General features: G+C 38.7%; 1 protein-coding gene across 1 annotated transcript in view; it reads right to left on the bottom strand.

The window, feature by feature from the left end:
• The window catches only part of GPC6 (glypican 6), a 962025-nt gene extending 937761 nt beyond the window's left edge, over positions 1-24264 (bottom strand). The window contains exons 1-3 of the mRNA XM_008571554.1: positions 23969-24264; positions 22479-23073; positions 21387-22269 (exon numbers count right to left, since the gene is read on the bottom strand). Of these exons, the coding sequence (XP_008569776.1) occupies positions 21387-22269; positions 22479-23073; positions 23969-24264 (1774 nt within the window). The remainder of the gene's footprint in view (positions 1-21386; positions 22270-22478; positions 23074-23968) is intronic.
• Between the last annotated feature and the right edge of the window lie 512 nt (positions 24265-24776).

Here is a 24776-nt window from a genome sequence, read left to right as displayed (position 1 = left end):
GGGCTTTGGATGAGCCACGGAGCCTGTTTCCTCATCTATAAACTGAGGATGAAAATACTCATCTTGCAGAGTTGTTGTAAGGATTAAGCAAAACGTAGCTGGTATAAGATTCTTCGCAGGAAAGAGGTAGGATTTCTGACAGTGCTTTTGTTTTTCCAACAAATAACAAATAAAACAACGGCTAATGATGAAGAACACGAAATCTGGACAGTGTCTGGGGTTGAATCCAGTTTCCATCACAGGCTAGCAGTCTGGCTTTTGGGTAGGCATTCTACCTGTCTGTGCCTCACTTCACTCATCTAAAAAATGAATATAAGACTAGCACTCCCTCATTGAATTGTTGTGAGAATTAAATGACTTTATATTTATAAAACACTTGCAAGTATCTACCTAGAGTAATGCTATATGTGTTTGTTAAATAAAGAAACAAGCTACCAACTAAGTAAGTAAAGAGGTTGTCTGCCCTGCCTCAGTTGAACCAGGGAAGTCCAAAATTCTGAAGTTGACATTGAAGGGTAGAGAGCTTTGTCTGCTGTAGTGCTTGCTGTTCACAGCTGCAAGCAGTCTCCCAGGAGATAACATCCAGAGCCCTGCCAGGCAGCTTCAGTCTTTTGAGAAAGTGTGATCTTACTCCCTCTGTGTTGCCTTCAGCCAAGGATATTCTTAGGTTCCACTCTTCAGTCCTACAAGCATCCATCCCCCAGGGGCCCAGCTTCCTGACTGAGTGCTGGACCCAGTCTGGGAGCAGTGTCCATTCTGAACAAGAACGTATGGACCAGGAATGGCAGATCCTTTGTCTTCTCTAGAATTCAGATTTCCAGACTCAACATGCTTTCACTTTTTAACCATCCAAGCACAAGAGGACTGATGATTCCTCTCCCCACGCCACCCTCTCCCGAACAAGGGATTGCTCTTCTCTGCACCACCCTGCATGGCCAATCTTCCTTGAGAAGTTCTCAGGCACAGAGGTTCACTATGCTCCCTTTCCCTGGACACTTTTTCTGGCAAGATAGAGTCTATATATCTCCAGGTAGCACTTCCAGGGAGTGGGGAGTGTGCCTCAGGTGTGGGTGGAAGCTACCTTCACTGAGCCCTTGTTGGTTTTCTTTGGAAAGAGGAATCCTATTGGTCTCTTTCTGGTTCAGTTCAATCAACTTTTGCCATCCAGGATTCAGTATCTGTGGTTCTGATCAATCTGTGCACAAGTTGATATAGTCAGATAACCCTGGGTGGTGTGCACCACCCCCCTACATTGAAATTATTAAATGTTGCTGGTATTATCTTGGTTTCGGGAAACCTTTATTATAGGTCTTAATTCAGCTGAGGTTTAAATTCTACAGTTGCCTGAATACTTTACTCATGGGAGGAAAGAATCTTTAGAAGCAAATGGCATTTAGGAGTCTTGGGAGAGTCCCTTGAGGAAAGCAGGGGGTCTGGACAAAGTGGAGATGGTGGAGGTGTTGAGGAAGGAGAAAGGTAGAAGAAGACAAAAAGAAGACCAGGAGGGGGGTTACTAGAGAAATAAGCCTGGCTTGTTGTTATTGAAGCTCGTCAAATTCCTCATCAGGTTTTGCCAATGAAATCTTCAGTTAAGCAAATTTTGAATGAGAGTTTTGTTGGGAGCCTTTACATACCAACCAAAAAATATTGCCTGTTGGGCCCAAGATACCTTCTGCATTTTTTTAAGGCACTTCTCAAATGAACACTTTTGTTTAAGTTAAATATTCCTCAGCATGGCCATAGAAGGCGCAAGCATCCTTGATGAAGTTAGGCTATTTAGAAAGATAGGCATAAGAATTAGAAGTGTAATGAGAGAACACAAGATGTAGAAGTTTCCACTGCAAGAAGATTTAGACTTAGATGACCACAGGAGAGCTGGCGATGGTCAGTCCTACGTCATGTGTGTCTATTTGGTGGCTTGCGGCTCCAAGCTGATCGTTGGTTGCCTTTGCATACAGACCAGAAAATCTGAACTTCTGACAGGTGGAACACCCGAGAGAACACATTCTCTGGATCAAGGCTAAACTCTCAAGACAAAAACTGAGCAGTAAGAAGAACTGAGTTCTATTGGTGACCCACGGCAAAATGTGAATTTGTGCCAGTCCAGTAAGAGCCACAAACACCCATTCATGAGGCTGGCTTGAACAACAGGCTTATAGGGCTGTTGTCTTCTGCCTGTCTTATACCTGGTGATTTTTTTTTCTTGTTACAAAGGACACTGTTCGATAGCACAACACAAAATGGAAGCACAAACGAGAGCAAAATGGAATAAAAAGGGATGGTCTCATTCCATCAAGAATGTTAAATACATTGGAATCAATAATAAAACATGAGTATCAAACGAAGAACAGATAGTGAGGAACTCAACTCAAAGACGGTGGAGTGCACAGACCCCACAACCGTGAGCAGTAAGGCCCAAGGAACCTGTACAGGGACGGCTCCTGGTCGAAGGCTAGGTCTGAGGTAACAGGCAGTACATACCGTATTTTGATAGAACCTCCGGTAAAGCTGGAAATAAATGAAAACCACTCAAATAAGAACAAACTGAAGCTACTTATTCAGAGCTTGTGATAGCCAGGGAGTCAGCTGCATCACTTGCATTTGGCAGAGGGTCAAAGGCAGCCAGAGGAGTGGAAAAGCTTATAGTGGGAAAAAGGGGAAGCTTCAGGAGTGCCTCGATTGGAGGGTGTGAATGGGAAAGCTCAAGGATGGGTTAACTAGGACTGGGCACCGTAAGTGATTTGTTTGGGGAGCATATATGTGTTCTCTTTGTCCTAAATTTAAAGTGGGGACAATAAATAGAGAAGCTGGCAGGTGTTGACCAGGTCCTGACCATTCAGGCCCAGTTGCTGCAGAGGCTGTGCTCTGGCTCTCTGCACTTGTTGTTTCAGTTGTGGATGACAGTTCTGTTGTCATGTGTTGTGTTAGTCCATTTCCGTTGCTTATAACAACATATCTGGAACTGGGTAATTTATAAGAAAATGGAGTTTATTGCTTACAGTTTTGGAAACTGGGAAGTCCAAAGTCCAGGGAACACATACCATGAGGGCCTTGTCCTGGTGGTGACTATAGTGACTCAGGATATCACATGGTGAATATGGAGGAGCAGATGAGAAGAGAGCTCCTCACGAACTCTCCTTTTAAAGCCCTCAGAACCATGCCTCTGACCACCGTTAAACCATCAACTTATTAATCCATTTACTAGGGCATGGTATTCACAATGTAATCGCCTCTTCAAGGCCTCAATTTTCAATTACGATAATAGAATTTCCCACCCTCGATGGTTATAGTGGGGATTAAGTCTCAGTGAGTTTGGGGGGACATTCAATCTACAGCAGGTGTGGTCTGGCCATTGTTTGTATATTCAGTCTTTAAGTAGTTGTCATGTTAAACATTCTTTTGATCATACAGACACATAATACAGGCCCATCAAGCTCAACAAGTTCAAAATCAAATTCATCATTTCTATTAAATTAATTAACATCTACGTATCTGCTACAACTATAAACCCAAAGGTCAATTTTGTTTCTCCCATCTGTTTTACTATCCAGGTATAATTAATATGAATTTCATGTCTTTAACTTCTCTCCAGTCTGCACCTTGTCTCTGTCCCAATGATCACTGCCTATGCTCCAAATTATGCTTCATAATTTCTCCTAGAGCTTATTACACATTGTGGTCTTCTTAATAACCTTCCTTCTCTTCTAATGCATTCTCTATATTTCTGTTAGGGTAACCTTTTCGACATACAACCCCTTGCATGACTATAGGGCAAAATCTAAAATCCTCACTCTGGCTTATCAATTCATCCATAACCTGATCTCTGACCAGCTCTCCCACTTCATCTCTCCCCATTCCCCACACCTACAACTATGTTCCATTGTAATGAGTAAATTTAGTTCCTCAATGAAGTCATGATTTTTCCATTTTCTATCTTTGTAAATTGTTAGTAAATTGCACTAACTTCAACTCTTCCCCTCTCTCCGTCTTGCCTTTCTTTATTTTGCCTAAATAAATGTTACCCTTTCTTGAAGGCTCAGCCGAGGTATCAGCTCCTCTGTTAAGCCTTTCACAGTTTCCCCTGGCTGACTGAGATTGCTCTCTATGTGCTATCACAGCAGCATACACACATCTATCACAGTACTTATTGTATCATACTTTCAGTTTATTCGACCATGTCTGTACAGCAGAGAGAATTTTAAAAAATTTATTGTCTCTTGTTCACCACAGTGTCTGGCATATAAGAGGTGCTTAATACATATTAGCAAAAGCATAAATGAAATAATGAAGTTATAATTAGTCACCGAGAACCTCTGTGTAAATAAGAGCAACCTTGATTTCCATCCCCCCTTCACCTGAACCTTTCTTTCGAGGACAGCTCACTCTAAACTGGGTGAATAAGCAGATGTTCAGTCTTACTATCTCTCTGGCATTTCTCCTTGGTGCACCTCAGAAACTCCAGGGTCCTCACCATTCCCAGCATCACCATGTGCTGAGCACTTGCTGGTCAACAGCTGTCACACCAGAAAATAGACCTCCTCATTTATGGATCTTCCTCCTCCACAGGTGAGCAGAAAAGGGAATTAAGTGGAGCTTGTCTCATTTCGCCTCTTTCTAGTAGATTAGCAATCTACGACTGAATAGTTAAACTTCTTGACAACTCGAACTTTCCCAGAGGTCCCCATGAGAAAGCATCCAAGGGTGGGGGGAGTATTATGGATCTGCCCAACCTTCGCCCCTCCTCAGATCTCACCCCTCCCCCAACCCTGTCTTCTAGGGATCTCTCTTCGTGATTCTCTAGCCATGGGAAACTCATCCCTGTCCACAGGGCAGGATCTTGGTCCCTGAATCTAACACTTCACACCAACATTTTCATTATTTCTAGGTATACGCTGGGGGAGGGAGGCTGCCCTTGGTAATTCTATGTTGGCCCAATTATGTTTTGAGACTTCTGTGGTGAAGTCTCTCAGGAATATTTTAGTGCTACAAACACAGGGTGGTGTTCTCCCCTGGCATGTATTCTAGAGATTATACACCCTTTTCAATATTCCCATAGGTATGAGAGTAGCTACACCTATTTGCTTATCTGTTGAGCCAATCGTGGTTTGTTAGAGCAGAGCAGGTGCAGCACTTGTCCCAAGAACGGTCATCACTTTTAAAGAAAGGAGGGATGTCATATCTAACCCCATGTTCATAAATAGCAAAACATTGCCATTGTGTACAACATCCTTTGGTTCCTTTCCTACTCTGCAAGGGAACTATATTGCCTTTTAGTGGAAATTTCCATTGTCCTAAAAAGTCTTTTAACATTCAGGTAAGGAGTAAATTTCTTATTAGTGTAGAATGGAATTCTTTAGTTCTCCTACATAGGGATGTGGTCGGATGAGGAGTGAGTCATGCTGGTGGTGGTAATTCATCTTGTTCCATATGCCTGATGTTCATGGTCAGAGTCTAGATAACACAGCCTTGCTATGTTTTAACAACCTCTATTTGTATTCTGGGAAGAACAAAGTAGAGCTGGATAATATTTTTAACTGCTAAATTATGTTTAAGAACACATAATTTTTGTCCCTCATTTTCATTCCACCATCTAAACAACTTGACCTATGTTTCATTGTCTCAAAAAAGAAATGCACAGGGCTAAATTAGTTGGCTGAAAGTCCAGGATTTCCACCCCATAAAATATTCTTATTAAAAGGATGGATTTCGCAGGACTTCTTCTGAGGTTGGAAACAAACCCCTGGATAGGATAGACAGAAATGATGGATGGGTCTAGAAGTAGCAGGTCCCTGTTTGTTCTTCCTGCTGGAGTTCTTGGGACCGTTCATAATAGCTCATGCAGAAATTGTATAATAACAGAAGACACCCATCTTGCCTATTTCTCTGGGGAAAACCAAGAAAGACTTAGGTGCAATCTCCTTTAGTTCAGTGTGATGTGACTCGGATACAAAGTTAATTTTATTTAAAGAAGCTTTGATAAAGTTGTGACGTTCCCAGCATATCAGAATTAGTGAATTAATTGGGAATTTGTTTACCACTTATTAATTCAGTGACCTTGGGTAAGTTTCTTAACCTCCCTAAATGTCATGTTCTCATCTGTAAAATGGGGATAATGAACTTACCTTGAAGGGTTGTTTAAAGAACTACTGTAAATGAGCAAGCGTTGACAAGTACAAGCAAGGTATTAAATGGCATCCAGTGTTACATTATTACTTCTATTTGCAATAAAGTGACAATTATGATTATATAATAGTTTGATAAAAGGTTTGTTTGATTCTATGTGAACCTCTCATTGCTATGCTGTTCTTCTGCCTGAATACACATTTATGCTCTCTTCAGATTTTTAAGAATATAAATACAGATTTATTCAATGAGGAGCTCATTATTGGATACAATGTCTCAAAGTTGTAAAACTGACTCAGTGTTTAAGTGTTTTAAGAATAAAAGTAATACCACTTCTCTAATTTGAAAAATTTACTCATACTAAATTCTAATTTGTTACATGTACATTTCAAATGAATTTCTTATAAATTCATTAGAAAACAGGAAAATGTCAACATATAATTTTAATTATTGTGATTGCCACCTATGTGAAATGTCTTAAAATACCAGAATAATATGAACTAAACAAATTGGAAGCATGTTTAGGGAATAACCGTTTCTAGTATAAAGTCATATGTCTTTATTCCCTTAATGTTTCATTGTTCAATAAATGCTAATGGATGATGATACAATAACATTTTGTAAATTTAATTTTCTCAGTTTCTCTCCTCTGGGAAGGTACATAAACAATGTGCTTTGAATGATTCTTTCTTTGTTTCAATTCATCCAACTTCCTGTTAAAATGGCTTTTGTTTATGGAGTGATTCTCCAACCACATAGTTCTTAGTGCCCTAAATCAGAGCTTTCTTATCAATGGTAAATGGTGCACCAAAAATGGGTTATGAGTGTGCTTGGGGAGGATTCCCTAGCCTCAAGTTGGTGGGTGGGATCTCAGGGTGGCAAGAGCTCTATGGTTCCTCCAATTAAAAGCTTCTTCCGTCTACCCCAGTCTTCTGTGCATACATTATCATTATTGTCTATGTGTGCCATGAAATGAAAAGTGTAGATAGCTCGTAGAACAAATAAAAATTATAATTAACTTCTAACTAATTTTAAAAAAATCTCATTTAACCTTATGGGAGTATTTTCACATCTTAAATATTTATGGAAATGTTACTTCCATAGTTCTTTTCTTAGATTCAGATACTTGTAAATTGCATTCTTCTAAGAAAAATAAAAAGACAAAAATCTGACGGTGATAATCATTCCCTCTGAGAGTGAACAAATTAATTCAAACAAAATAAAATAAGACTAGTATAATTTCAAGATATTATACTAAATTTAAAAGCTTTCATATTAAATCTTAATATTTAATAATTCATTTTAACTTAATTTATTGTTAATATAATAATGCTTTCTCTTAAGGTCTTTCTTAGAATTAATTAATTAGAAAAGTTGCATAGAATATGGTAAAACATTCTTATAATGGCATTTTAGACATTGGTTTTCATCATATTTTACTTTTCTGTTTTTACAGAAAGACAATTTTATTTCAAACGGAGTTTGACAAAAATAAAGGCATTAAGACTTTGATTGTTATTATACAAAAGGTTGAATTAATATATGTATACATACTTTGAATTTATATATTTATATATTTATGTCCAATGACTTAGCATATAAATTTAAACAAGTATTAAACTCTTCAAAGTCATCATTATTAGAATTCTGAAAACTATTTTTAGTTGTAGAAAATTCCTAATTTTAGTTCAACAAATCAAGAGATAAAATGACAAAAAAACCCTCAAAAATCCAGTGATCTTGTACATTATAATAGCTCCTTAATTTTTACTGTTTAATAAGAGAGATTAAACTAAAATTGCAAATAATGGCATCCAGTCAACTACAATCACTAATAACAATTGATTAGAGCATTGTAATTCAAAACATTTATAGCAGTGCTAAAGCAATACTCTCAGGTAAAGTCATGGTGAACAAATTTTCAATATGCAAACAGAAAGAATGAGAATAGACCACATTAAAAAGAAGAATCAGAAGGATTTTTTAAGAAGCAGATGTAAAAGGAATATAAAAAAATAAGTAATTATGAAAGTAGAAATTCATATTAAATGATGAGTAATTCTAAGAGTTCATTCTTCTTGAGTGCATGGAATGTCAAACAGCATATATTCTGATGAATCTAATCAATTCAGAGAGAAAATGCAGAAATATATTTAGGAATTGAGCAGACATAACAAATCAGAAAAGAATTAAAGCATTTTTTGAGTCCAGTCTTAATACTGTATTCAAAAGCACATATTATCTTATGGTCAATAAAAAATGTTTTAAAATAAATTCTAAGTATATGAAAGAGTCTAATTTCATTTTGCAAAAATATAAATTACCAAAATTGATCTGAAAAATGATAGTAAAAGTTTTAAAAATTATAATCTTTCAACAATATCTAGATTCTCTCTGGAGAAAAAAGTCTGTTAAAAACATAATGGCCTTAAGAAAGATCAGAAAGCCCACAGGGTTATGAAAAATAAAACAGACCATCAAAATATCATAAATATTACAGAATTGCTCTGATCTGTGCTATAAAATTTGAGACCCTGGATGAAATAGGTCATGCTTTTTTTTTTCCCTTTACAAAATAAAAAGAGATAAAGCTCATTTACAAAAATAACATTGATCATTTTTTTTGACAAAGATTTAAGGCACGAATAATCTGAATCAAATTATTGTACAAATATATTTTGCTTTTTGCTTCTGGCCATGAGGGAATAAGGGAAACAGACTTAACCTCCTGCTGGGAATGGGATCCCAAGCAAATCACACCCATTTCACTGAGTCTAAGATACAGAAATAGGATTTCAGGGAGGCTAAGGTGACTAAAATCATAAAGTCGCATTTCTATATGTGAGGAGGCAGCTATGACATTGAATGAAAAAATGATACCAAACATATACAAATTTCCCAAAGTCTTGAAAAGTATGAAACACCCCCTAACTCATTTTATGAGGTCAACATGACTATGATAGTGAAACTTCACAGGAAAATTACTGATTCATATACATTCATGTACATTCGACTCATGAATGTTGATGCAACAGTTCTAACTAACATATCAACAAACTAAACCCAAGAATATATGATAAAGATTCTATACCATGTGAATGTCTCGCTTTTTTTTTTTTTTTTTTTTTTTTTAGGAATGCAAAGTTTGTTCTATATTAAACATTTCCTAAGCTGTTTCCTAAATATTTTTCACACTAAAAAAGATTCGGAAAAGCTTTTGGTAAAATAAAACAATTGTTCATAAAAAAGCTTTTATAAAATTAAAAATAGAAGGAAACTTTATTAATAAAATAAGGCATATCCAAACAAATAAACAAGTAAACAAACAAACCAAAATCCTTAATGTCAACATTATACTTACTGGTAAAATGTTGTTAGCTTTCCCTTTGGAAGTGAAACAAGGATGTTTGCTATTATCACTTTTCCTCAATGGTATACCAGAGGATTAGGAAAATACTGTTAAATAAAAGAGAAAAAGCTCTAACCATAAAGGAAAAAAAATAGATAATTTTGACCACAGGAAAGAATTATGGTATAATGCATCCCAATCCTAAAATGACATTTTGCCTGTTCTTCAATAGATTATATGATGTTGTCTTTTACATTTAGGTCCTTAATCACTGGAATTCATTTTACTGTATGTTGGATTTCTTTTTCCCTTTTTTTGATTTCCTTTCCTTCCCATTTTTAAAAAAATTTCAATTATTGTAGTCCTTACCTATTGAGGTGCAATAACATCTCTGTCGTTATATCAAGTGTTCATATATTCACAGGTTTTTCCTGGGCTTTCTGTTATTTTCTGTGGTTTAATTGTTTACCCCTACAACTTCACATTATCAAAATTGCTATAGATTTATAAAGATACTAATATTTTCTTTTAAGACAGTACTGAACATTTTTGACTTTTTCATCTCCAAATAAATTTTAAAATCAGTTTTACATGTTTTGGGGGTAAAAAAAGGAAAAAAAGAAAAAAAAAACTTACTGGTGTTTTTAGGGGAACACATTGAATCTATAGATCTATTGGCAGAGAAGTGATACTTTTTATTTACTCTCCTGCTATATTTTTATTATTTTAATCAGATTGCTCATTTCAGTAATATTTAGTTTTTATTTCCTCTTTTCTTATTTTTTATTTTACTTTTCAATATACACTGTAGTTGATTTTCATGCCCCTTGACCCATTCCTCTTCACCCCCTCTGCTCCCCCACCCGCACATCATATCAGTGCACTTGACTTAAATAGTTCAAGGAATTTTTGTGGTTATTCAGTCTTCTTCCCTCTGCCCCCCATTTATTTGTTTGTGTGTTTATTTATTTATTTATTTTTAGCTCCCACAAATAAGTGAGAACATGTGGTAATTCTCTTTCTGTGCCTGACTTGTTTCACTTAATATAATTTTCTCTAAGTCCAGCCATGTTGTTATGAATGGCAGCGTTTTGATCTTTTTTAGAGCACAGTAGAATTCCATTGTGTAGATATACCACAGTTTCCTTATGCACTCATCAGATGATGGACATTTGGACTGGTTCCAGCTCTCGGCTATTGTAACTAGAGCTGCAATAAACATTGGAGTCCAGGTGTCCCTTCAGCATGATGATTTCCATTCCTCTAGGTATATTCCCAGCTAGGTCATATGGTAGATCTATCTGTAATTGTTCAAGGAACTCAATACCATTTTCCGTAAAGTCTGCACCATTTAGCAGCCTCACCAAAAGTGTATGAGAGTTTCTTTTTCTCTGCAACCTCTCCAGCACTTATCATTCTCAGTCTTTTGTATGTTATCCATCGTAACTGGGGTGAGATGGTATCTCAAAGTGGTCTTGATTTGCATTTCACAGATGCTGAGTGATGTTGAGCATTTTTTCATGTCTATTAGCCATTCATAAATCTTCCTTAGAGAAATGCCTATTCAGCTCCTTGCCCATTTTTTAATTAGGTTATTTGGTTTTGGGCTGTAAAGTTTTTTGAGTTCCTTGCATATTCTGGATATTAATCCTTTGTCACACGTATATGTTGCAAATAATTACTCCCACTCTGTTGGTTGTCTTTTTACCTTGTCAATTGTTTCTTTTGCTGTGCAGAAGCTTTTTAGTTTGATATAACCCCATTTGTTTATTTTTCCTTCAGTTGCCTGTGCTTTTTGGGTCCTGTTCATGAAGTCTATACCCACTTCTACTTCCTTGAGTGTTTCCCCTATGTTGTCTCTAAAGATTTTTATTGTTTCAGGATGTATATTTAATTCTTTAATACATTTTGAGTTGATTTTGGTAATGGTGAAAGGCACAGGTCTAGTTTCATTCTCCTACATGTGAGTATCCAGTTTTCCCAGCACTACTTGTTGAAAAGGCCATCTCTTCCCCAGTATGCAGATTTGCTGCCTTTGTCAAAGATCAGATGGCTGCAGGCAAATGGATTGATTTCTGGTTTTTCTATTGTATTTCATTGATCCATGTGTCTTTTATTTATGACAGTACCATGCTATTTTGGTTAATATAGCTTTGTAATATAGTTTAAAGTCAGGTAGTGTTATGCCTCCAGCTTTATTATTTTTTTATTTTGCTCAGGATTTCTTTGGATATGCATGGTCTTTTGTTGTTCCATATAAATGTCTGGGTAGCTTTTTCCATCTCAGAGAAAAATGTCATTGGAATTTTGATGGGGATCGCATTGAATCTGTAGATCACTTTGGATAATATGGACATTTTTACAATGCTAATTCTTCCAATCCAAGAGCAAGGGATATCTTCCCATATTCTTATGTCCTCTTTGATTTCTCTCAACAGTGGTTTGTAGTTCTCTTTGCAGAGATTTTTCACCTCCTTGGTCAGCTTTATTCTGAAGTATTTTATTTTTTTGGTGGCTACTGTAAATGGGCTAGCTTTCTTGAATTCTTTTTCTGCGTGTTCATTGTTGGAGTATAGAAATACTACTGATTTTTGTGTGCTGATTTTGTATCCTGCAACTTTGCTGAAATAATTTATCAAGTCTAGGAGTTTTGGTATAGAAGCTTTAGGCTGTTCAATATATAGGATCATATCATGCACAAACAGGGACAGCTTGACTTCATCTCTTCCAATCTGGATGCCCTTTATTTTCTTTTCTTTTCCAATTGCTCTAGCTAGTACTTCCAACACTATGTTAAATAGGAGTTGTGAGAGTGGGCATCCTTGTCTAGTACCAGTTCTTAAAGGAAAACCTTTGAGCTTTTCCCCATTCAGGATGATATTGGCAATGGGCTTATCATATATGGCTTTAATTATGTTAAGATAATTTTAATCTATGCCTAAACTGTAGAGAGTCTTTATCATGAGAGAATGTGGAATTTCATCAAATGCTTTTTCAGCATCTATAGAGATGATCATATGGTTTTTGTCTTTGCTTTTGTTGATGTGGTATATCACAGCTATTGATTTACATATGTTGAACCAACCTTGCATCCCTGTGATGAATCCCACTTGATCATGGTGTATAGTTTTGTGTACGTGTTGCTGTATTCTGTTAGCTGGTATTTTATTGAGGATTTTTGCATCTATACTCATCATGGGTATTGGCCTGTAGTTTTCTATTTTTGATGCATCTTTGTCTGATTTTGGTATCACGGTGAAGTTTGTCTTATAGAATGAGTTTGGGAGAATGGCCTCTGTTTCAATCTTTTGGAACAATTTGTAGAAAATTGGTATCATATCCTCTTTGAGGGTTTGGTAGAACTCTGCAGTGAACTGGTCTTGTCCTGGGCTTTTCTTTGTTGGGAGCCTTCTGATAACAGCTTCAATGTCTTTTATAATTATTTGTGCGTTCCTATTTTCTATATCTTCTTGGTTCAGTTTTGGTAGTTTGTGTGTGTCCAGAATTTTATCCATTTCCTCCAGAGTTTCAAATTTGTTGGCATATAGTTGTTTATAGGCGTCTCTAATGATTCCTTGTAATTCTGAGTTGTCAGTTATAATATTACCTTTTTCATTTCTATTTTTTTTTTATTTGGGCCTTCTCTCTTCTTTTCTTAGTGTTGCTAATGTTTTGTTGATTTTATTTATCTTTTCAAAAAACCAACTTTTTGTTTCATTGATCTTTTGTATTGTTTTTAAAGTTTCTATTTCATTTAGTTCTGCTCTGGTCATATTTATTTCTTCCCATCTACTAACTTTAGGTTTGGCTTGTTCTTGTTTTACTAGATCTTTAAGGAGAAGTGTTAGATTATTTATTTGCTATCTTTCCATTCTTTTGAAGTAAGCATTTAATGCAATAAATTTCCCCCATATTACTGCTTTCGCAGTATCCCACAAGCTTTGGTATGATGTGTCATTATTTTCATTAGTTTTAAGAATTTCTTTGATATCCTGTTTAATTTCTCCTTAGACCTATATGTCATTAAGTAGAATGTTGCTTAAGTTCCATGTGTTTGTATAGTATTCAGAGTTTCATTTATTATTGATTTCTAATTTTAATCCATTGTGATTGGAAAAAATACATGGAATAATTCCAATTTTTTTGAATTTGTTGAGAGTTGCTTTGTGATCTAACATGTGGTCTATCCTGGAGAATGTTCCACGTGCTGATGAGAAGAATGAATATTCTGATGTTGTTGGATGGAATGTTCTGTAGATATCTACCATGTCCAACTGGTCTAGAGTGTTGTTTAGATCTTGTATTTCTCTGCTGATTCTTTGCCTAGATGATATGTCCAATGTTCAGAGTGGGGTGTTCAGGTCCCCTGCTGTTATGGTGTTAGTGTCTATCTCATTCTTTAGATCTAATAGTATTTGCTTAATAAATCTGGCTGCTCTGACATTAAGTACATAATATATTTATGATTGTTATATTTTCTTGATGGATAGATCTTTTTATCATTATATAGTGGCATTCTTTATCTCTTTTTATGGTTTTTGCTTTAAAGTCTGTTTTACCTGATATAAGAATAGCCAGTCTAGCTCGTTTTTCATTTCTATTTACATGATATATCTTTTTCCATCCTTTCACTCTTAGTCTATGTGTATCTTTACAGGTCAAGTGAATCCCTTGAAGACAGCATATTGTTGGGTCCATCTTTTTAATCCTGTTTGTCAGTCTGTGTCTTTTGAATGGGGAATTTAATCCCTTTACATTTAGAGTTATTATTGAAAGGTGTTGATTTACTCCTACCATTATATTGATTGTTGTTCAGCTGTTTTAAGTAACTTTTGTTCCTTTCTTTCTGAGTTTCTGTTTGTCCTCTGGAATTGTTGGTTTCTTAGGGTGAGAGATAAACCATTTTTTTTTCTCTTTTGTTAGCATTTTTGTTTTGCTGGTAGGTGTTATTCTTTCTTGTGTATTCACAGCAGTGATGGTTGTTTTGGGGGTATCAAACCCAGTCATTCCTTGAGAATTTCTTGTGGGGCTGGTCGTGTGGTAGTGAACTCCCACAGTTTTTGTTTGTCTGAGAAATGTACTATTTGTCCTTCATTTTGGAAGGATAGCCTTGCTGGGTAAAGTATTCTTGGCTGGAAATTTTTGTCCTTTTGTGCTTTGAATATATCATCCCATTCTTTTCTGGCTTTTTAGGTTTCTGGTAAAAAGTCTGATGTTATTCTGATTGAGGCCCCCTTACATGTGACTTGCTGCTTCTCTCTTGCAGCTTTTAAGATTCTCTCTTTGTCTTTGTGTTTTGCCAGTTTGATTATCACATGGCTTGGAGAGGACCTTTTTGGGTTGAAAGTGTTTGGGGATCTTTGGGCTTCCTGTATCTGGAGATCTGTGATTTTCCTATACTTGGGAAGTTTTCTGTTATTATTTCATCGAATATGTTTTCAGTGCCATTTCCTTTTTCCTCCCCTTTTGGAAAACCCATAATTCAGATATTTGAGTGCTTAAGGTTGTCTGTTGTCTCTCTTCGATTTTCTTTAACTTTTTTGATTCTTTTTTCTTTTCTCTGGTCTGTCTGTGTTAATTCAAACAGCTTGTGTTCAAGGTCAGAAATTCTCTCTTCTGCTTGTTCAAGTCTGCTGGTTAAACTCTCTATTGTGATTTTTATTTCATTGAATGAATCTTTCAGCTCCACAAGCTCAGCAACATTCTTTTTCAAGGCATTGATTTCTTTGTACATTTCTTCTTTCAGATCCATTATATTTTTTCTCATTTCATTGTGTTGTCTAACTAAGTTTTCTTGTATCTCACTTACTTTCCTTAGAATTGTTACTCTAAATTCCTTGTTTGTCATTTCAAAGACTTCCTGTTCTATAGGATCTAGTGCTTGAGAGTTATTATTTTCCTTTGGTAGTGATGTTCTTTCTTGATTTTTCATATTTCTGGTATCTTTCCTTTGGTGTTTTGTCACTGTGGCTGGAAGTATCACAGTCCACTCGTTTCACCCTGATATCTGGCTTGGATTCTGAAGGGACTGCCACTTCTGTGCAGCAGGAACTAGCCTGGGCCGGAGTCCCACTGTGCTTGCCTGTTATGGGACAGTTGGCTCAGTTAGTGGGGGCCCTGAGGCTCTTAAGTTTTTCCCAGTGGTGGGGACTGGCCTGGACCAGAAGTTCTGCCATGCCTATCTTCTCTGGCATGGCTGGCTTGGGGTGAGTGGGCCACATGCTTCTTAAGTCTTTCCTGGTGGTGGCAATAGCCTGGGCCAGAAGTCCCTCCCTACCTACCTTCTCCAGGATGGCTGGCTCAGGTTGGGGGAGTCCTGAGGCTCTTAAGTCACTTCTGGTGGCTGGGACCAGCCTGGGCCAGAAGTTCCATCCTGCTTCCCTTCTCCAGGATGTGTGGCTCGGGTTGTGGGTGCCCTGAAGCTCTTATGTCTCTCCCAGTGGTGGAGACTGTCTTGGGCCAGAGGTCGAGCCCCACCTGTCTTCTCTGGCATGGCTGTCTTAGGGTGTGGGGGCCCCAAGCCTCTTAAGACTCTCCCAGATATGGTGGCTGGCCTGGGCCAGAAGTTCCTCCCTGCCTGCCTTCTTTGGGACAGTTGGCTAGGGGTGTAGGAGCCCCGAGGCTCTTAAGTCTCTCCCAGTGGCAAGAATTGGCCTGGGCTGGAGGTCCAGCCCTGCCTGTCTTCTCTGGCATGGTGGGCTTTAAGTGGCTTTGAGCCACTTAAATCTCTCCTAGTGGAGAGGACGGATGTGGCCAGAAGTCCCACCCTGTCTGCCTTCTCCGGCCCAGCAGGCTTAGGGTGTTTGGGGCCAGAAGCTCTAAACTCTCTCTATCTACATAGTGGGGAGCAACCCGAACTGGGGTCCCACAGTGCACAGCTCCCACCCACTGCAGCAGAGATCTCGGGTCCTCCGTTGCTGCTCCTCTATAGCTGCAAATTGGCCACTCTGTGGGAGAGAGTGACACCAGGAACCAACTACTCCACCATCTTGACTGGAACTCTGGCCTTCTTTCCTCTTTTCTAATACTAACACAATAATTTCTGTATATAAATTGCTTTCTTATCATACAAATTATCATTTGTAGTAGTTTCATTATTATGCTACTCTAAATATTTTCTAATTTCCACTATTTTTTAAAATTTTTTGATCAATAAATTATGTAAAAATGGGTTTTTAAGTATCCAAATGTGAAATTTCTATTATCTTTTTTGTCACTCATTTCAGATTGAACAATATTTCGATCAGAAAAAGTGATTTTATGACATCTGTTCAATAGTGTTTGTTGATAATTAATTTGTGGCCTAGTAAATAGTCAGTACTTGTAAATATTTTATGTGTGCTTGAAAAGAATACGTGTTTTCTAATTGTTAGGTCCAGAGTTCTACATATTTGTTAGAACAAACTTCTTATTTTGTTAAACACATCTATATTTTTGTTTACTTTTTTCCTGCTTTACCAGTAGCAAAAAGGAATGTGTGAAAAAGTCTCCCCTTACTCTTGCTGATTTGTCCATTTCTGTTACAATTCTTTCAACTTATACATCATATATTTTGATAGTACATCAAGAAGTGCTTATGGGTTCAGAATTGTTGTACTCCACAAAGTATTCAAAGAATTCCTTGTATCATTATACAGTGATATAGTCTACCATAATAATGTTTTTATCTTAAATTTATATTTTTAAAATTAGTATAGCTACATTGGTTTCCTTTTCATTTGATTTTCTGCTCAGAGTGCAGGCCAAGATAGCCAAATTTCCCTTCCATCTCTTCATGCTATTAGATTGGATTATGTTATCAGACACATAAAAACAATAAATATAATGGAAAGCATAGATAAATTTGGTCATGTTTAAATTAAGATATCATAAAGAGAATGAAAAGACAAAAAAAAACAACTGGGAAAGGTAATTTGCAATGTATTTCACTGAAAATTTAACTAATTTCTAAGATATATAAAGAAATTCCACAAATCATTAGGAAAAATTTACTTAAAATGGATAAAATATTTTAATAAACAGTATAGAAAGGAAAAAAATACTAAAAAGTCAATTAATGTACAAAAATATGTTTTATTTATTTTCAGAAAACTGCAAATTAAATCTACATTGAGATGTATTATCTAACCAGCAGACTAGGAAAAAAAATAGAACATTGGACAATACCAAGTACAGTTGAAAATGCAGAGCAGTGAAAACTGTCTTCTATTTTTGATGGGAATGTAATTGTTCTAGGCAATTTGGAAAATAATTTGATGTAATCTAGTAAGGCTAAATATATGCATGTCATATGAACCATAAAAATCACTTGCAAGTAAATAAACTAGATGAACTTTTGCATTTTTGTCCTAAAAGATGTATTTAAACATGTTCATAGAGCAAAAACAAAACAAAAGAAAACAAAACAAAAAACTAGAAAAATCCATACCCACCAGCAGAATTAGTATATAATTTTTGTTGTGTTCATATATTAGAATACTCTGCAATAACAAAAATGGATAAACCACAGCTACATGAATCAACATGAATAAACCTTGCAAATAAAACGTTGAGGGAAAACCAAACAACCAACCAACCAAACTCCCAATTATGAGAGTACTTCAGAAAGTTCATGAAAAAATAAAATTAAAATATAATATGAATCCATGAACTTTTTTTTTTTTTTTTTCCCTTTTTGTCTTTTTTCGTGACTGGCAACGGGATCGCAACCCTCGGTGTCGTGCCCGCACCTTGCTCAGCCAGTGAGCGGCCAGTCTGTATGTGGGATCAGAACCCTCGGCGGGAGCGCCACCGCGCTCCCAAGTGGCGCACTGTAGTGGTGCGCCACCGGGCTGGCCCAAATCCATGAACTTTTTGACATAGCCTTATACAATATGTGTCACCCAATGTATATAGATTTCAAAACAGACAAAACTATACAATATTGCTTAGGAATATTCATATAAAAATAATAAAACTACAAAGAAATATTTAGAAATGTTTATCATAAAAATAAGGACAATGATTATCTTATGTATTTGGTGAAGGGCACAAAGAGAAGCTTCTAAAGTAATGCTTTAATTTTTAACTTGGGTGGAATTTCATGAATGTTTCAACTGTACATGTATGTGCTTTATATTCTGGTTCTTGGTTTAGTCTGTGGTCCCTTGAAAGTAGGTCTAATGCAAGGATTGAGTGCTAAGGCTTTATTTATGAGGTACAACTGAAGGAAATAAGGGTGATGGGAAAGAGAAGAACAAGTATAGTGCAAGGTAATGTGGTCTCATGCCAGTCTTCTTTCACCATGTAGTGTGAGTGACACAGCTGGCTATTTAGCAGGTGCACAGGTTGTGCCTTACAAGGTATCTCCAGGAGGAGTCTACAGAGAAACTGCCTTGATACAGAACATTGACAAAAGAAGGGGGAGGAGGATTAAATGAATGACTTATTTTTGTCTCCTGTTCCCATTGGTCAAAGTTCACCAGATAATGTGTTAATTTCCCTGCACATTTGGATTGAATTATTTGGCCCTTGGTGCAGCTACATGGAAAACCAGATCTTATCCTCTGTCTTGTTGTGTTTCACTTGGATTCAAGAAGTCTTCAGAGAAGTGGATATTCCTAGATTGTGGTCAATCGACTTTAGATGGAGGAATTGTGTGAGTGTGATTGGAGTTGAATTGCCAGGAGAGGAAGGTCCAGGAGGCAAGGGAGCCTAAGATGATATTAAAGAGGTATATATAATATTTTTGAGGAGAATATATTTTAAAATAAAAAACAAATTTACACATATATTGTGTATACTTTATGTTTTCCATAAACACTTACTTGAAGTAAAGTTATTCTCCCTAGTATCCATTACTTGAAGATGCATTCTTGCATTCTTATAAAAGAATAACAGTATGGAGGTTTTTCAAACAACTACAGATCTTCCATATGATACAGCAATCCTACTTCTGGGTATTTACCCAGAAGGATGGAAATCATCATGTCAAGGGGATACCTTCTCTCCCATGTTCATCACAGCTCTGTTTACAATAGCCCAGATATGGAAACAACCTAAATGTCCATCAATGGATGATTGATTAAGGAACCTGTGGTATATATACACCATGAAATACTACTCTGCCATAAAAAAGAATGAAATACTCCCATTTGCAACAACGTGGATGAGCCTGGAGAAACTTATGTTGAGTGAAATAAGCAAAGCACAGAGGGGTAAATACCACATGTCCTCACTCATAAGTGGGAGCTAAGAGAGAAAGAAAGAAGGAAAGAAAGACCACAGTGGTGCATTGAACTTGCAGAGTGAGACAATATACCTTGGACTACAAAGTAGAGTGGGGGGGACAGGGGGAAGCGGAGGGAAGATGGGGATGATTGGGTAAGGGGTACAGGGTACAAACACAGTTTGTGGTAGTGGGTATGCTACCAGTATGAATATGGCCTTCACCTCTTGGGCATGAAGTGTGATGATCAGCTTTGCATCTCGTGAATATTCATAACCAATATATAAAAAAGAATGTCAATTTCTGGATTTCTACATGAAGAAAATAAATTTTGTTTCTGATGTATAAAACAAATCAATTTGTAGCTTCATATTGATAGAGACAGAAATCAGTCCATTACCTTTTTGTGGCAGTGTCTTAAAATTTCTACTTTATTTCAAAGGGATAGGATCATTTATTACTATTTCTACATAAGCTATTTTTGATATACTAAATGGAAATTTCTGTTTATATTGCAAATTACTTATTTTCAATCAGTATACTTTGATACTGTGGTTCAAAGTAGTTTTGAGAATGATTTCCTCATCACCCATGATGTTAATTATAGTTTTTATTAATGGAGAAAATGTAAATATAAATTTTTTTTCTTTGAATTTAATGATCATTGTAAATGAATTTGTAATTTAAAAAATCTTAACAACCACCACAGACTTTTGAGAAAGAGCAATATACAACAAACCCTCAAATTTGTTGTACTCATTTTGTGAAACCCAAGCATTGGTCAAATCCAGTTCTGCATATTCAGTGCCCAGACTGTGACTGGAAAATGAACAAAAACAAGCAGCAGAACAAAATAAAATGTGCTTATCAATTTTACTTTACATTTATGAGCATTAAACTAAGAGAGTTCTTCATGCTGTTCACTGATCATATGTTCCCAATTGATTTTCTTTCTTACACTCCTTAGTCTCTCTCCTCTCTTCACACCTGCAGCATGTCTTTCCTATCCTCATTATAAGCTGATGACCTATTTTCCTTCTTCATTGAAAAAAATGGAAACAATCAGAAAAACTTTCCACACGCTCCATCCGCCACATCTATCCAGGTGTCTATAGCTGAGTTCTTGCACAGGATATTTTGTCTCTTGTGACAGTGAATGAGCTCTTTACACTCTTTACTAAGGCCATCTGTCATATCGTGCCTTCTATCCTCTTCTCCCTCAATCACTCAATGATAATACTGCAGCAATTCTCTTACTTCTTTCCTGCATCATCATTTTTTCCTTTTTCCTAGATTATTCCCATCAGCATGCAAACATGATTTTTTTTTTTTTTTTTTTACTACTGTCATAAAATGACCTCCTCTTTGAAAGGAAAAAACCCCAGCCTGAGCACAACAGAAACACACCAGGAGACAGGGACTCAACCAAAGTGAATCAGGCAGGCAAAATGAACAAGCGGGATTTTCTATAAGTGGAGCAATTCGCACGGGCAGGAAGGGGATGTGGTGAAGAAGAAGGGGGACGGTTTTTTTTTGTGATTCTTGGAAAATGTGCTGTTCTAGGGACCTGAAACTCTCCGCAGCCATTTTGCGTGTTCCTCCCATCTACCTGCCGCTGTCTTAGACATCAGGGAAAACATAATTGCCTAACATTCCCCCCTCTTTGGTTTAGATAGAAAAAGGGGTGTCGCCATTGTCTCTGGCTACTTCCTGCTGAATGAGGGGCGTTGTAGGGGTTGTTGGAAGTGGGCACATGGGAGTAGGAGTGGAGCAGAAGCTGGTTGACGGATACTCTAGACACCTCTGAATTCGTTCCTGAGAATTGTGGATCGTAAGGGATATGGAATTTCCAGGTGATGTTCAGACTTTTGGAGACCTGTTGGATGACACTGGAAGTGAAGGCTGGGCCATTGTCACATTGTAGGGTCTGTGGGAGGCCAAACCTTGGGATGATATGTTTAATGAGTATAGCAGCTACCACGTCTGCTGTTTCTCGAGCTGTGGGGTAAGCCTCAATCCATCCTGTAAAGGTGTCCACCAAAGTTAGTAAGTAACAATAGGTTTTGTGACATAGCATGTGAGTTAAATCAAGCTGCCAGTCCTCTCCCGGTTGATGGCCTTGGAGTTGATGGTTAGGTCCTACCCTGCGAATTCTCCCTTGAGAATTAACAGCAGAACAGGTATTGCAAGACTGATGAACCTCCTCAATGAGCTTTTGGGGGTGTGGGTTATGGAAAAGGGGTTCTAGGAACTGATATAAAGCTTTTGGGCCAAGGTGGAGGGATTGGTGGATGTCTGTAATGATGCTGCGGGCAAGGTGGCCAGGGAGGGTGACGTTATCTTGGATAAAAATCCAACCCTTGTCCCCGATAATTCCCCCAACTGCTTGAGGGTCTGTGTTTCTTCTTCTGTATACGATGGAATGGGGTGTGTTGAGAAGAAGGAGAGGAGCTGGGGCAGAGCCTAGAGCCGTAGCCTGGGCTGTGGAACCGGCTTTGTTGTTGCCTTTAGATATAGGGTCTTTAGAGGACTGGTGGCCATGGCAGTGAACGATAGACACCTCAGTTGGGTGGCTAAGGGCCTCGAGTAGCTTTGAGGTGAGGGGCCCATTGATTATTGGGGTCCCTTTAGTAGTGAGGAATCCTTGTTCTTGCCAGAGGACAGAATGAGTATGGGTGATGAGGAAAGCCTATCTGGAATCTGTGTATATAGTGACCTGTTGTCCCTTGGACAGGTGGAGGGCCCGAGTGAGGGCTATCAGCTCCACCTTTGAGAGGTTATTCCGAGGGGAAGGGGTACAGCCTCTAAGGTGCTGTCTAGAGTAACGACAGCATAGGCTGCATGGCTTTGGCCGTCCAGGGCAATGAAAGAACTACCATCTACGAAAAGCACATGGTCAGGATTAGATAGGAGCTGGTCAGAGAGCCCTGGATGTGAGGGAATAACGTCCTCTAAAAGTTGAGGACAGGAACGTAAAGGGTCAGAAGTAGTGGAGGGAGTAGGCAGAAGTGTCATGGGATTTAAGTGGAGGAAGGTGGATAAAGAAATCTGGGGATTTTTGATGAAAAGGAGGTGGTACAGTTGGATTCTGGAAGGAGTCAAATGGGCAAGGGACTCGTGGCTGAGCAGGTCTCCCAAGCAATGGGAAGAAAAGACAGTGAGGGGTTGGCCCGAAGTAAACTTGAGAGCTTCCTTGGTCAGGGAGGTAGCAGCTGCTAATGGCCTGAGACATGGCTGCCATCCCTGGGCTGTGACATCTAGCTGTTTTGATAGGTATGCCACTGCTTGATAGGCCAGCCCTGCAGGCTGGGCCAGGAGGCCGGTAGCCAAGCCAGAATGCTCATCTGTAAATGATGAAAGGGCTTTGGAGGGTCCGGGAGAGCCAGAGTGGTTCCTGCAGTGAGAAAATCCTGCAGCCTAGAGAAAAGGTGTTTAACAGTGGTGGGGTCAGTTAATGGTCCCTGCGAGGAGTCCTTAGCTGCCTTGTATAAGGGTCACACTAGGAGGGCGAAGTTGGGGATCCACTGTCAGAAGAAACCCACAAGGCCCAGAAAGGAGAGGATGTCGTTGGCACTCTGGGGAGGTTGGAGATCCCAGAGGAGGCAGATATAGTCCCCTGTAAGAGACTTGGAAGTGGGAGTTAGGGATATGCCTAGGTAAGAAACTATGGGGGTGCAAAGTTGAGCCTTGGAAGGAGTGACCCATTAAACCCTAGACACAAGGAAATTGAGAAGGGTGGCAGTATCCACTTGAGAAGAGGATAATAAGGGGCTGCAAAGAAGGAGGTCATCCACATATTGGAGGAGGGTGCTGTACTTTAGAGTGCAGAGACTAAGATTTTGGGCTAAAGTCTAGCCGAAAAGATGGGGACTATCTCAAAAGCCTTGTGGCAAAACAGTTCAGATAAGTTGTTGCGAAGTATGTGTGTCAGGGTCCTCCCAAGTGAAGGCAAAAAGGAAATAAGAGTCTGGATGAAGGCAGATGGGGCAAGAGGGAATTATTAGGAAAGAATGAGAGAAAGGAAATCCATCCAGGCTACAGGAAGGGGGTGGGGTGGCCCGTAGATTAGAAGATGTGCCATCAATTCCCATGACCACCACTGGGCAGGGGAAGCTGGTGCCCAAGTAGGAGGGCAGAACAGAGTAGGTAGCCCCCATGTCCAACAGGAACGAAATGGACTTACCCGCTACATGGAGCATGACCCTGGGCTCGGTGTGGGTGAGAGGGGTTTCTGAGTCTGGGCTCCATTAGTTGTCATCCAGGCCAAGGAGCTGGAAGGCAGGACTTACCAGCTCAGAGTTTCCTCTGCATGGAGGCACCGGGGAGCCTCTGATGTTGGGGCAGTCAGACCTCCAGTGGCCCATCCTCTGGCATTGTGTACAAGGGCACACTGGTTCCTTTGGATGTGGACATTGGCGGGCCCAATGGCCATCAGTGCCACACTTGAGGCAGGGCCCCCAGGGGGGTGCTGGGTTACCCCTTTCCATGGGCTCCCGGAGCCAGCCGGCCGCAGGGCTGCTACCAAGGCTTGGGTTTGGAGTTGGACCTTCTGCTGGACCCGGGCTTTTGTTTTAAGTTTGGCCATTTCCTCCCGGGCATTAAAAACTTTTTCTGAGGGTGGAAATGATTGAAAAAGAAAATGGGGGGCTAGAAGAATAGCTTCCGGTGGGGTAGAGGGTTTGAAAATTTAGGGGCTTTTAGGGCCGATGGAACTGATGTGAAAAGAAGGGGGGTGTCCGAGTAAGGAAGGCTTTGAAGTGGGTGGGTAGGACGGTTGGCGATGGCAGGGCAGATGGGTGGGGCCGACAGGGCAAGGGATGTGAGCACGCTGGGGACAAGGCTGCCGCGGGAGCCGTAGCAGAAACAAGCGGGAAGTCAGAGAAGCAGGTAGAGGGTCGGCAGGAGCAGGTCAAACAGACGGGAAATCAAAGTTGGGCTCCAGGAGCTCAAAGGAGGAGGAGGAAGCTAAAGTTGAATTCAGAAAGGAGACGCCAGTTAATTCAAAATGAAACCTGGTCTGGTTCCAAAGCAGAAGTAAAAAAGGGTCAGGAGCTTAACAATGGCTGCAGAGGTTGGAGGGAGGAGAAGCAGACAAGA

The sequence above is a fragment of the Galeopterus variegatus genome, unplaced genomic scaffold (assembly GCF_000696425.1).
Source record: "Galeopterus variegatus unplaced genomic scaffold, G_variegatus-3.0.2 Scaffold42, whole genome shotgun sequence".
NCBI lineage: Eukaryota > Metazoa > Chordata > Mammalia > Dermoptera > Cynocephalidae > Galeopterus > Galeopterus variegatus.
This window is presented reverse-complemented; position numbering and strand designations above follow the sequence as displayed.